We start from the raw sequence: 12,466 nt of genomic DNA, 5'->3' as shown, positions 1-12,466 counted from the left end.
ATATGTAATGCATTAGATACACCTATGAACAAGGCTCATGGTTAAAAATCATTTTTTTATTGAATTATTATAGTAATTTATAAATCACAAACAATTGAAGATAATTTTCTCTGAATATTCCTAATACAAATTGGTGGTTCTCAGTGACTCAGTCTCTATCATTTAATAGCTTTTCTTGAACAAAGCAAGCGTACAAATTGATGCTCCGCTAGAATGAAATCTATCATAGACTACACAATGAGTCCCTGGGATCGTAGTTGAAAGGCACTGCTCGACGATGCAGTGCATTGCTTTGAGTAGTGCCCATAGCAATTGCAGTCGACCCCACACACATGTTTTTGAGGACAGAACAGGGAACGTCGGCGACCATCATGTCTTGGGTTGTGATGGGCTGTGTTGTGTGCCTTAGTAGACAGAGATATGTAGGCTAGACACTCCTACAGGCTTACTGGAGCAAGTGAGTGTTTCTCCATGACCTGCTCTCACATACACACATCATCAGAGATGCAACGCTACTGAAGGTGATAATCCTTTCAAGATGCACGCGAGTCTGTCAGGGTGTCAGTGTGATGCGGTAGGACAAAGTCAGGCGCAGGACACAGAGCTAATCGAAAACGTACTTTACTCGTAGGTAACGTAAATAACATAACCTCCACGCAGGGAGGAAACAAACTCGCTCACCAGACGACAACCAAACATGAACAAACACGCACAACATACAGTGGGAGCCAGAGGGTTAAATAGGGAAGTAATCAATACCTGATGGGAACCAGGTGTGAACAATAAAGACAAGACAAGTAGAACACAGAAACATAGATCGGTAGCAGCTAGTACTCCGGTGACGACGAACGCCGAAGCCTGCCCGAGCAAGGAGGAGGAGCAGCCTCGTCTGAATCCGTGACAGAGTCTGCATGCATATTTGTGTGTTCTTTAGTGCAAGACTATATATGCACTGCATTTTGTAGATAATTGCTTGAACAGCAAGGAATGTATTCAACTTCTATGGCACTGCCTTGGCAATGGTTTATCACTAATGAGACAGTTGATGACAAAGACACAGTACAGCCATAGGTTTTCAGTTTGTAATTAGAGTTTCATTCCAATGTCATCACCTTCAACCCTCTGAAATTTGATTTTGAAGTGCTGTACCCAAGTCTTTGTCCTCAAGTCTCAGATATTGTGATAACCCATGTCTGTCCCTGTCTCTGTCAGCTACCCAGTGATCCTGTCCATAGAGAACCACTGCAGCGTCCCCCAGCAGAAGAAGATGGCCCAGTACCTGGTGGAGGTGATGGGAGACAAGCTGGACCTCTCAGCCGTCAAGGCAGACGAACAGGGCCACCTACCCTCCCCAGACACCCTCAAAGGGAAGATCCTCGTCAAGGTAAACACTTTGCATGCGCATATTCACACATGCACAGATACACACAGACACACAAACATAAGTATTATTCTTAGCAGCCAGTCATAGACCAGGGGTCTCGCCACCCTCGCTCCCAGAGAGGAGATCTACTTGGTGTTCAGGTTTTTGTTTCTTCCAGCAGTAATACACCTGATACAGCGAATCGTGGATCTGCAGACTATTGAAATAGAAGCCTTGGTTGGAACAAATGCCTGCAGGCTTGGACACTACCCTTGTAACATCATAGAAAGGGAGGAATATTGACAAAAGCAATACATCATATAAGAAACAAGCAAATGAATTTATAAAAAGGTGAGGCGCCTGAGTTCCTTCCTTCTCTGCTCTATAAATGGAGTTGGAAATTGTTCAACCTGTAGCTGACTCTAGGCACATCAGGCAGCTATGGGTCAAAGGGCAATCCTAGCGCTAGTTACCACACTGTTCTAAATACAGCCTCCACTCTGCACGTTTCCCCGGACAGACAGTCTCATTAGTGGGGAAGTTTACAAATCACTCTGATTTGGCCCTAGTGGGTCTTTGATAGTAGTCCTCTCCTTCATGCCCTCTGACCATGAAAGGACATAACCGGCCAAATCAATATGGCCGACAGCTATCCAGCTTTTTTCTTTTCATCATAACTAAAGAAAGGAGACAACGAGAGGAAACCTTTTAAGAGTGCTAAGACACATGTCTGTAACAAACTGAGTTGCCTCCATCAACTCCACATTATCAGACAAGACAGAACAGCCAGTTTTTTAGGTTAAGGAGAGTTTATTGATGCCAGGTGCTTTAGTGGAAGACGGTCCAGTTCCAAGGCCTGGCTGGCGTTCGCATCACACTGCCATGTGGCAGCTGTCCAGTACATTTGACATTTTAGTCATTTAGAGCTGCATGTGATTGTACTGTAACGTCACTCCTACATGATCGTTTGGAACTGGCTGAGGGGATGGATTTTCACAGTGGATTTGCAGTCTCATTTGATTGTGGATTGTTATAGTTTTGTCTGGGTTTCAATGAACTGTCAACAGTGTGTGGGTGTGTGCGTGTGTGCGGCCCCGAAAGAGACCGCTTCTTATGATGGTTCTAAAACGTTGCATACCAGACGCACACTGCCATGTTTAACACTTAAAGGAAAACTCCACCCAAATTATTTTATCATACCGGCTGTACTTCTGTATTTTGAAAGTTATATATCTTGAAAACTTGATTGCTGACATGCAAAACGTTTTGGAACTATATCAACAATGGACTAATGAAACAAATACCAAAAGATAGTTTTTGGGTGGATTTAACTCATTCCACTCCACTCACAACCTGCACAATGCTCACGAAACAGCCATAGCTCCTTTACTGATTTTCGACCAGGGCTGACGGCAGAACAGAAGCCGCGCGGCTCTCCATTGATAGGAATATCACAGCCTCGGACCTAGTTATTGAAGATGATTGCTGCTGAGAAAATCAGACAAACATCCCCTCGTTGAACCTTGGAAAACCGGCGACCGGCAAGATCGAGACCAATCCTTTACTTTACTCGATCCCTGACATTTTCACCCGTCTATCCAGCAGCTGTAGCCGTTACGGCTGTTACGCCTTTAGTACTCAGGAGGAAAGCCTAATGGTTTAGATTGGGGAAATATTGTGTAAAGCCATCATGCAAAGAGCTATATCCTTTAAGACACACCATGTTAATAACACTCAGCACCTCTGAGCAATAACAACCCATTTAGTGTTTACACTGAATTAGACAGTATTATTATATTAATATCTAGTTCAACCTAAAAAGTAACATTGAAACCCGAACTGAGCCCCACACTGGCATACAGTGAGGGAAAAAAGTATTTGATCCCCTGCTGATTTTGTACTTTTGCCCACTGACAAAGACATGATCAGTCTATAATTTTAATGTCCCTGACATCCTTGGAGAGCTCTTTGGTCTTGGCCATGGTGGAGAGTTTGGAATCTGATTGACTGATTGCTTCTGTGGACAGGTGTCTTTTATACAGGTAACAAGCTGAGATTAGGAGCACTCCCTTTAGGAGTGTGCTCCTAATCTCAGCTCGTTACCTGTATAAAAGACACCTGGGAGCCAGAAATCTTTCTGATTGAGAGGGGGTCAAATACTTATTTCCCTCATTAAAATGCAAATCAATTTATAACACTTTTGACATGCGTTTTTCTGGATTTTGTTGTTGTTATTCTGTCTCTCACTGTTCAAATAAACCTACCATTAAAATTATAGACTGATCATTTCTTTGTCAGTGGGCAAACATACAAAATCAGCAGGGGATCAAATACATTTTTCCCTCACTGTACACATAAAAAGGCCATAGAATGGAGTACAGGTCAGTTTTGTTTACCCATCCCTAATGGTTAAGGTAGAGTATTGAGGAGGGTTACATGATTCTAGACCTGTCCCTAAGGGTAACTTCTACCCAGAAACTCATGAAATGGTGCTACTTGGTTCTGTTCAATAGGGCACACAATTGAAAAACAATTTGCAACGAAAATCTGTAAATGTGTGACTCTTATTGATCCTGTTCAGGTATTCCATCCCTCATTCAGAATATTTTTCTTCCGTTCGGTGCCTAATAAATATTAATGCCACTTTTGTCCGCCAGGGCAAGAAGCTCCCGCCGAACATCGACGAAGACAATGAGGAGGGTGACGTGACGGACGAAGACAGTGCTGACGAGATGGAGGACGACTGCAAACTGATGAATGGAGATGTAAGGGCCCCACCCCTCCTCCTCCTCCTCCCTCCATTTACCCATTTGAATCCCTCCATCTCTGCGGTCGATCTATTCTATATTGTATTTTCAGTCTGTTTTATTTCTATATAAATACTGAATACTGAAAATAATACAATGTACAATACAGACTGAAATATACTGTATTGTATATTGCGCTGGATGTTGTTTGTTGCTAATTGGAGTGTAGAAACTACCCGAGTATGTTTGTCGCTGTTTTTATTGTATCATTATCTGTGCTGGTAAATGTGCGTGCGTGATTGTGTGCATGCGCGCGCGTGTGCGTGCATGTTTATGTCAGGGATAAGCTTTCCGTTCCTGTTTGTAGTTGATGAATGATGTCTCAATCAGTTAGTTAGTCGGTGTCCGTTGGGGCCCCCTCCTCATGTCTCTTCTCTGTCAGAAAGCTCTGTTGTTCCCTCTGTGTACCTACCTCTCCCTCTCTATCCTTTCATTGTCATCCATGCATTCTGAAGTGGAAGGTACTATAAAACGTGATCATTCTCAGACTTCTTTAAACATCACCCCACCCCAATCATATCCCGTTTAACATACATATGTGCACACTACACCTGTGACTCTGCTGTCCAATGCCAATGCCGAGGTATTTATGAAACCATAGAAATAGAATCCTTAGAAGGGACATAGAACCTATGGAATTCTATTTTTGTATGAAACCTTGGTCAAAGTGAGAAGCTTTACCGTGACCAATGGTGGCATGTTTTTAGGATACGTCCCAATATATCGCAATGGTTGCTTCTCCTCGGCTCCTCTCCTTCCTCACTGATATGACAAGATAGTTGTCATTAAGCCCTTTCCAGTTAGTAGTCCTGAAGGAAAAAATGGAAAATATGTGCTAAATGGTATATATATTATGTGGAATGGAAACAATTTAAGACTACTTGGATATTATAGCTATTGGCTATGTACATCTCTTTTGATAAAAAAAAGGCTGAAACTTGCTAGTTACTTGCATCTCAGGATGTTGTCTATGTACATGTTGAGAGTGATGACAGGAGTTTGTTTGTGGTATAACTATCCCATCTAGTGGTAGAAGCATGCAAGTGATTTCACGTCCAACTTCCATAGTGCTCTCATTTCACCCTATACGCTGAGTATACAAAACATTTCCATGACATAGACTGACCAGGTGAAAGCTATGATCCCTTATTGATGTCACTTAAATCCACTTCAGTTAGTGTAGATGAAGGGGAGGAGACAGGTTAAAGAAAGATTTTTAAGCCTTGAGACAATTGAGACATGGATTGTGTATGTGTGCCATTCAGAGGGTGAATGGGCAAGACAAAATATGTAAGTGCCTTTGAACAGGGTATGGTAGTAGGTACCAGGTGCACCAGTTTGAATGTGTCAAGAACTGCAACACTGCTGGATTTTTCACGCTCAACAGTTTCCCGTGTGTATCAAGAATGGTCCTTCACCCAAAGACATCCAGCCAACTTGACACAACTGTGGGAAGCATTGGAGTCAACATGGGACAGCATCCCTGTGGAATGCTTTCGACACCTTGTAGTCCATGCCCCGACGAATTGAGGCTGTTCTGAGGACAAAAGGGGTGTATATTAGGAAGATGTTCCTAGTGTTTTGTATACTGAGTGTACATTACATTACAATGAACAGTAATACAATTTACATTTACATTTACATTTTAGTCATTTAGCAGACGCTCTTATCCAGAGTGACTTACAGTTAGCTAGTTCATTTTGTCTTCCTGCAGACCCACCTGAAGTGTTCTTTGTCTTTGGATATTGGTTAGTGTGTGTGTGAAGTGTTTTACATGTTTGCATATTGGTTAGTGTGTGTACGAAGTGTTCTATATGTTTGCATATTGGTTAGTGTGTGTATGAAGTGTTCTATATGTTTGCATATTGGTTACTATGTTTGTGAAGGCTCTTGACTGGCTCTGGATGCCAAGGCCAGCAGGGTGACACTGTATACCTCTGTCTTGTCTCCAGGATTGCACACAAAATAGTTTGAATCCAATATCCATGTCGTCAGTGCTCATGGAATTGTTACTTTACTCTTTATCAAATAGTACATATCAGTAAATTACATGTGGCTGAAAGTCACTCTGCATATTGTCATATAAAACTAATCTCATTCTCAACCAATGAAATAGTCATGTTATATGCTGAAATATTCAGTGGTTTTAAATGGCACCCTGTTCCCTATAGTGCTCAAATTTTGGCCTGAGGTTCAAAAAGCATTTGTATCTACAAAATGTTTTGTCTACAGTAATGAACCTATTGTGTTTTCTCCATCTGTTGCTGACATATTGCATAACCATTGAACCAACCATTTCATTTGTCAATCAGAACAAAAAGAAAACATATTTCTTTGTTGCAATATGTGGTTGTATGGTTGTACTTACACCCTGTAATTCTCTCTCCCTCCACCCCCCTCTTCTCCCCCCCCCTTCCTTCACCTTCCTCCCCCTCTTCTTCTCTCTCCCCCCCTCGCTCCCTCCCTCCCCTTCTCTCTTTCTCTCCCTCCTTCCCCCTCACTCTCTCTCCCCCATCCCATCCCTCCCCCTTCTCCCTCACAGACATCCATGACCAGGAAGCAGGTAGAGAACGTGGCTAAGAAGAAGCTAGACAACCTGATGAAGGAGTCTAAGATCCGCGACCGGGAGGACCCAGACAGCTTCACCGTCGCCGCCCTGCCCCCCTCGGGGAAGCCCACTGATCAGTCAGCCACCAAGGTAACAACCACGGCTCTGTAGACTAGACCTGGGTTCAAATTCTATACTTTGAGTGTTTGCTTTAACCTGCCAGGAGTGGTTTGCACTTTTGAGACTTTTCTATTGGTTCCATTGCAACAGGCATGCTCAATCAAGCACACATCCACTATTTAAAATGATTTCAAATAGTATTTGAACTCCCAGGTCTGTTGTAGACAGTGAAGAAATGTAGGCTACCGCACGCACACCCAAGGGCCTCCACACACTGATTCTGTCAGGGTTATACTACCACTGTAAGTAATATAAAGGGACATTTCGTTAAGTACCACTGTAAGCCTGAGAAGCAACACTTGTATTCTGGGAAAACGCTTTCGTTTTCGCTGAGACAATTGTTCTGTCCCTCCCCTCTCTCTTATCGCAGAGTTGCCCATTATTAGTAGCATGTTTCATTAGCATTGTAATTGAGCCCTCTCTCTCTCCTCTCTCTCTCTCTCTCTCGCTCTCTCTCTCTCTCTCTCTCCTCTCTCCTCTCTCCTCTTTTTCTCTCTCCTCTCTCCTCTTTTTTTCTCTCTCTACTCTTTCTCTCTCTTTTTATCTCTCTTTCTCTCTCTCTCTCTCTCTCTCTCTCTCTCTCTCTCTCTCTCTCTCTCTCTCTCTCTCTCTCTCTCTCTCTCTCTCTCTCTCTCTCTCTCTCTCTCTCTCGCTCTCTCTCTCTCTCTCTCTCTCTCTCTCTCTCTCTCTCTCTCTCTCTCTCTCTCTCTCTCTCTCTCTCTCTCTCTCTCTCTCTCTCTCTCTCTCTCTCTCTCTCTCTCTCTCTCTCTCTCTCTCTCCTAATCATGATAAACATTAAGTAGCGTGTCCTAGCAGCAGCGGAGCGGCTATGGCTGATTGAGGAGGCAGTGCCTCCTACCCAGGGTGCCTAATGCAAGAAACCATACACACATATACACACACGCACACATGCAAGCAACCACACACGCATATATACACACACACACACAGGCCAAACGCGAATGAATTTCAATAAGGAGGACATTACCATTCAAATGAGTCGCATTGCTTATGTGAAGACAATAAACGTGGTGAAGAAAATAGGTGTGTGTGTGTGTGTGTGTGTGTGTGTGTGTCTTTATACATGTTTTAGAATGCCTCTACAAGTTATTGTCCATTGAAAGTGGGACCGAAAACTTATCAGTTTGGAACTGAACAGGTGTCTTTGTGTGGCTGTTGAGCAACAAAACATGTGTAAAGGAGATGCTGAATTTTGTGTGTCTGTGTGCTCCTTCTCTTCCAGGGCAAAGGTGATGATGATGCAGACACAGGGGACGAAGCCAGCCCCAGCACCAACAAGCGTCTAGCCAGGACCTTCATGGGCAGCTTCACCAACCGCAAGGTGGGCTTCATTTGCCACCCCACCACCTCTCCCTCACTCTCTCCTCTCCTGTCCACCTTCCCGGTGCATTTTTCTGGGGTCGTGTTCAGTAGGCCACAACATAGCGAAATGTTTTGATTCAACAGAATGTTACAGTACTGATGGAAAACACTTGGAGCAGAGGTGCTACCATACTAACTGAAGTTGTCTAATAAGAATGCTCATGTTAGTTTCTTCCGTTTAGAAGCTTTTTGAAGCGTTTCTGTTTTCTACCTACTAAACACGACCCTGGTCTCCACTCCTGTCCTTAATTCCTGTTGTTATCTCAACATGTTTGAATTTACCACTAACCCCAGCTTCTCGTTTCATCCCATTCCATTTCATTAGTCTTTTGAGGAATGTCAGGTCAGGATCATGTCCCATCTAAAACATGTCCATTTAGAGTTTGAAATCGCATCCTACACCTTATATCAGGGGTTGGCAACAGGCGGCCCGCAGGCCAAAACCGGAACACAAGTGATTTTTTTTGGCCGCCCCAAAGTTTCTAGTAAAAAAATATGTACACTGAGTGTACAAAACATTAGGAACAGCTTCCTAATATTGAGTTGCACCCACTTTTGCCCTCAGAACAGCCTCAACTCATCGGGGCATGGATTACAAGGTGTCGAAAGCGTTTCACAGGGATGCTGGCCTATGTTGACTCCAATGCTTCCCACAGTTGTGTCAAGTTGGCTGGATGTCCTTTGGGTTGTGGACCATTCTTAATACACATGGGAAACTGTTGAGCGTGAAAAACCCAGCAGCGTTGCAGTTCTTGTCACATTCAAACTGGTGCGCCTGGCACCTACTACCATACCCCATTCAAAGACACTTAAACCTTTTGTCTTGCCCATTCACCCTCTGAATGGCACACATACACAATCCATGTCTCAATTGTCTCAAGGCTTAAAAATCCTTCTTTAACCTGTCTCCTTCCCTTCATCTAAACTGATTAAAATGGTCAGTCTATGTCATGGAAAGAGCAGGTGTTCCAAATGTTTTGTACACTCAGTGTATATATTAGTTTGGGTCAAAAAATGCTGTAAAATCACCAGGAATTCAGCAAAAAAAGTGTTTATTTAGGAAATCTGTTCCCAAGTATTCTATGAATAATAAAGAGATCGTGTCTCAATTTAATCAAGGTATGCAATTATTGTTATTTTCAAATACAATCTATTTTTGGGCTTAGTTGGGGTCAATTTGCAGTGTACAAATTATTATAATTATGTTCTGGCCCCGCGACCGTCCACTCTGACCAAAATCAGCCCACGGCTGAATCTAGTTGCCTACCCCTGCTCTTTGTAGTCCACAACTTTTGTAGTAATACAATGCTTTTGTAGTAGGGATAGGATGCAATTTCAGACAGAGCTAGATGGTGGGCTGAAGCCGAAAAACTTGAAGTTGATCGATCCCCGCCGAGGGAGGAGATTCATTTTTTGTATATGACAGTAAAACATTCTTATGATGACTATGACACCTTCAATTCTTGCACATTTTCTCATAAAAACTATATTTCAACTATGTCTGCTCAGGTACATTTGCTGAACTGCTAAACATTTTTTCCAAATCAAATCAATGCAAATAGTCCGGGTAGCCATTTGATTAGCTGTTCAGGAGTATTATGGCTTGGGGGTAGAAGCTGTTAAGAAGCATTTTGGACCTAGACTTGGCACTCCGGTACCGCTTGCCGTGCGGTAGCAGAGAGAACAATCTATGATTAGGGTGGCTGGAGTCCTTGACAATTTTTAGGGCCTTCCTCTGACACCGCCTGGTATAGAGGTCCTGGATGGCAGGAAGCTTGGCCCCAGTGATGTAGTGCGCCGTACACACTACCCTCTGTAGTGCCTTGCGGTCGGAGGCCAAGCAGTTGCCATACCAGGCTGTGATGCAACCAGTGTGGATGCTCTCAGTGGTGCAGCTGTATAACTTTTTGAGGATCTGAGGACCCATGCCAAATCTTTTCAGTCTCCTGAGGGGGAATAGGCTTTGTCGTGCCCTCTTCACGGCTGTCTTGGTGTGTTTGGAACATGATAGTTTGTTGGTGATGTGGACACCAAGGAACTTGAAGCTCTCAACCTGCTCCACTACAGCCCCGTCGATGAGAATGGGGGCGTGCTCGGTCCTTCATTTCCTGTAGTCCACAATCATCTCCTTTGTCTTGATCACATTGAGGGGGAGGTTGTTATCCTGGTACCACACGGCCAGGTCTCTGACCTCCTCCCTATAGGCTACTATCCATGATGTAAACACAGCCTCTTGTGAAAACGCAAGCTGTTCTCTAAGGAAGAGGAAGATATACTATAGCTAGCTCCCAAAGACTGATATAAGATAAATATATGTTTTCGAGTGCAATTGAAATATGCAGCATGCAATACAAATTGTCTTGATCGTATGAAGAGGTAACTCCATTTAGCCAATTTATTGAAATGTAGTCAATGTTAGTTTGACTAGCCTAGCCAGCTACTGAAAATGTCAATTTGTGTTTCATTAGCTATCTCTCTATCAGTGAATTCAAATTTTTTAATCATGTTTTGGCATGATTATACACTGAGTGTACAAAACATTAGGAACACCTGCTCTTTCCATGACATAGACTAACCAGGTGAATCCAGCAGAAAGCTACGATCTCTTATTGATGCCACTTATTAAATCCAATTCAATCAGTGTAGATGAAGGGGAGGAGACAGGTTTGAGGTTAAATAAGGATTTTTAAGCCTTGAGAAAATTCAGACATGGATTGTGTATGTGTGTCATTCAGAGGGTGAATGGGCACGACAAAAGAGTTAAATTTGCTTTGAACGGGGTATGGTAGTAGGTGCCAGGCGCACCGGTTTGAGTGTGTCAACAAGCAACGCTGCTGGGTTTTTCACGCTCAACAGTTTCCCGTTTGTATCAAGAATGGTCCACCACCCAAAGGACATCCAGCCAACTTGACACAACTGTGGGAAGCACTGGAGTTAACATGGGCCAGCATCCCTGTGGAATGCTTTCGACTTCTTGTAGAGTCCATGCCTCGACAAATTGAGGCTGTTCTGAGGGCGAAGGGGGGTGCATCTCGATATTAGGAAGGTGTTGCTAATGTTGTGTACACTCACTGTATGTCTCATTTCACGTAACTAGCTGCAGGCTTAAATAAACATTCAATCATATACTTTGCATAGAAACCCATATAAAAGCACGTAGATAGAAAGATGTGTGTCATGTATACTAGAATGGAGGTTTAAAAAATGACAGCTGCATATGCATATTAGCCAATACATGTGGCATAGCCTACACATATAGCATACCTTGCAATACAATGTTCTCTAAAAACAGTTGTACAATGTGCTCTGCAATAAGATAACCAGAGTTTGATTTCTAAACCCGATGAGTTCTCAAATGGCAGCTGCCCAATACCATGGTGGGTATGCATAATGTTGGATGCATTAGAATATAAGGTATGGAGAATGATAAAGAGCCTGTAGGATTATAGAAAAAGCAGTTGGGAAATGAATGTTTGAGTTTCAAATACTAAATGTTCAGTGAATGTGAGTATATTTATGTGTTTTAAATTATTAACCTTCTAAAGGTTGACGGTGCCAAAATCTTGCCAATGTATTCATTATTCTACTAACTATGACTGAGTGAGAGACATGTTTTCCATAATGTACGTTTCATACATATACATTCGAACAAAGAACACCATCACACATAGTGTTTCACCATTTATTGAGTACGGAGACAAATAGCAAAGGTGTCTCAGGCAGTATTTGAAGTATCTAAATATAGTGTAACCTACCAATCAATGTATATCAAGTGCCGTGGAGGGCACAATCTTACAACGTTGCAGTCCAGAAATGAGAGCTTTACCATCTATGCCAAAAGCCTGGGCCTCTGCATGTTACAATAGTAAAATAATCTGTTTGTGACCTGTTAAACTGATTCTTTATTGAATTTAGTCTTCGAGATGCTCAAACAAGCATGTGCATCTGTAGTTGGTGTTCTTCAACTCTAAAATGCACTACACTGTGTAAGACCAAACCCACAAAGACAAGACAACAGGCAAATGCATACGTGGTCCCAATGTCTAAATGGTGACGGCAGGGCTAGTTCAAACTGCAGTAGGATGGTTCGCCTCACAGGTGAGTGAATCAGCCCATGCTTGGTCAATAGCACTTGGTTGATCTCTGGGAGCAGGACACCGGAGAGATGAATAGATCATGTGAGAC

General features: G+C 42.9%; 1 protein-coding gene across 5 annotated transcripts in view; it reads left to right on the top strand.

Moving 5' to 3' along the window:
* The window catches only part of LOC121545935 (1-phosphatidylinositol 4,5-bisphosphate phosphodiesterase eta-2), a 164,667-nt gene that overhangs the window by 113,172 nt on the left and 39,029 nt on the right, over positions 1-12,466 (top strand). For all 5 annotated transcript variants that reach the window (XM_041856864.2, XM_041856863.2, XM_041856862.2 and 2 more), the window contains exons 9-12: positions 1,213-1,384; positions 4,021-4,128; positions 6,713-6,868; positions 8,142-8,240. In XM_041856864.2, the coding sequence (XP_041712798.2) occupies positions 1,213-1,384; positions 4,021-4,128; positions 6,713-6,868; positions 8,142-8,240 (535 nt within the window). The remainder of the gene's footprint in view (positions 1-1,212; positions 1,385-4,020; positions 4,129-6,712; positions 6,869-8,141; positions 8,241-12,466) is intronic.

Source organism: Coregonus clupeaformis, chromosome 30 (genome assembly GCF_020615455.1).
Source record: "Coregonus clupeaformis isolate EN_2021a chromosome 30, ASM2061545v1, whole genome shotgun sequence".
NCBI lineage: Eukaryota > Metazoa > Chordata > Actinopteri > Salmoniformes > Salmonidae > Coregonus > Coregonus clupeaformis.
The sequence above is the reverse complement of the archived record's forward strand: the minus strand, read 5'-3'. Positions and strand labels throughout refer to the sequence as shown.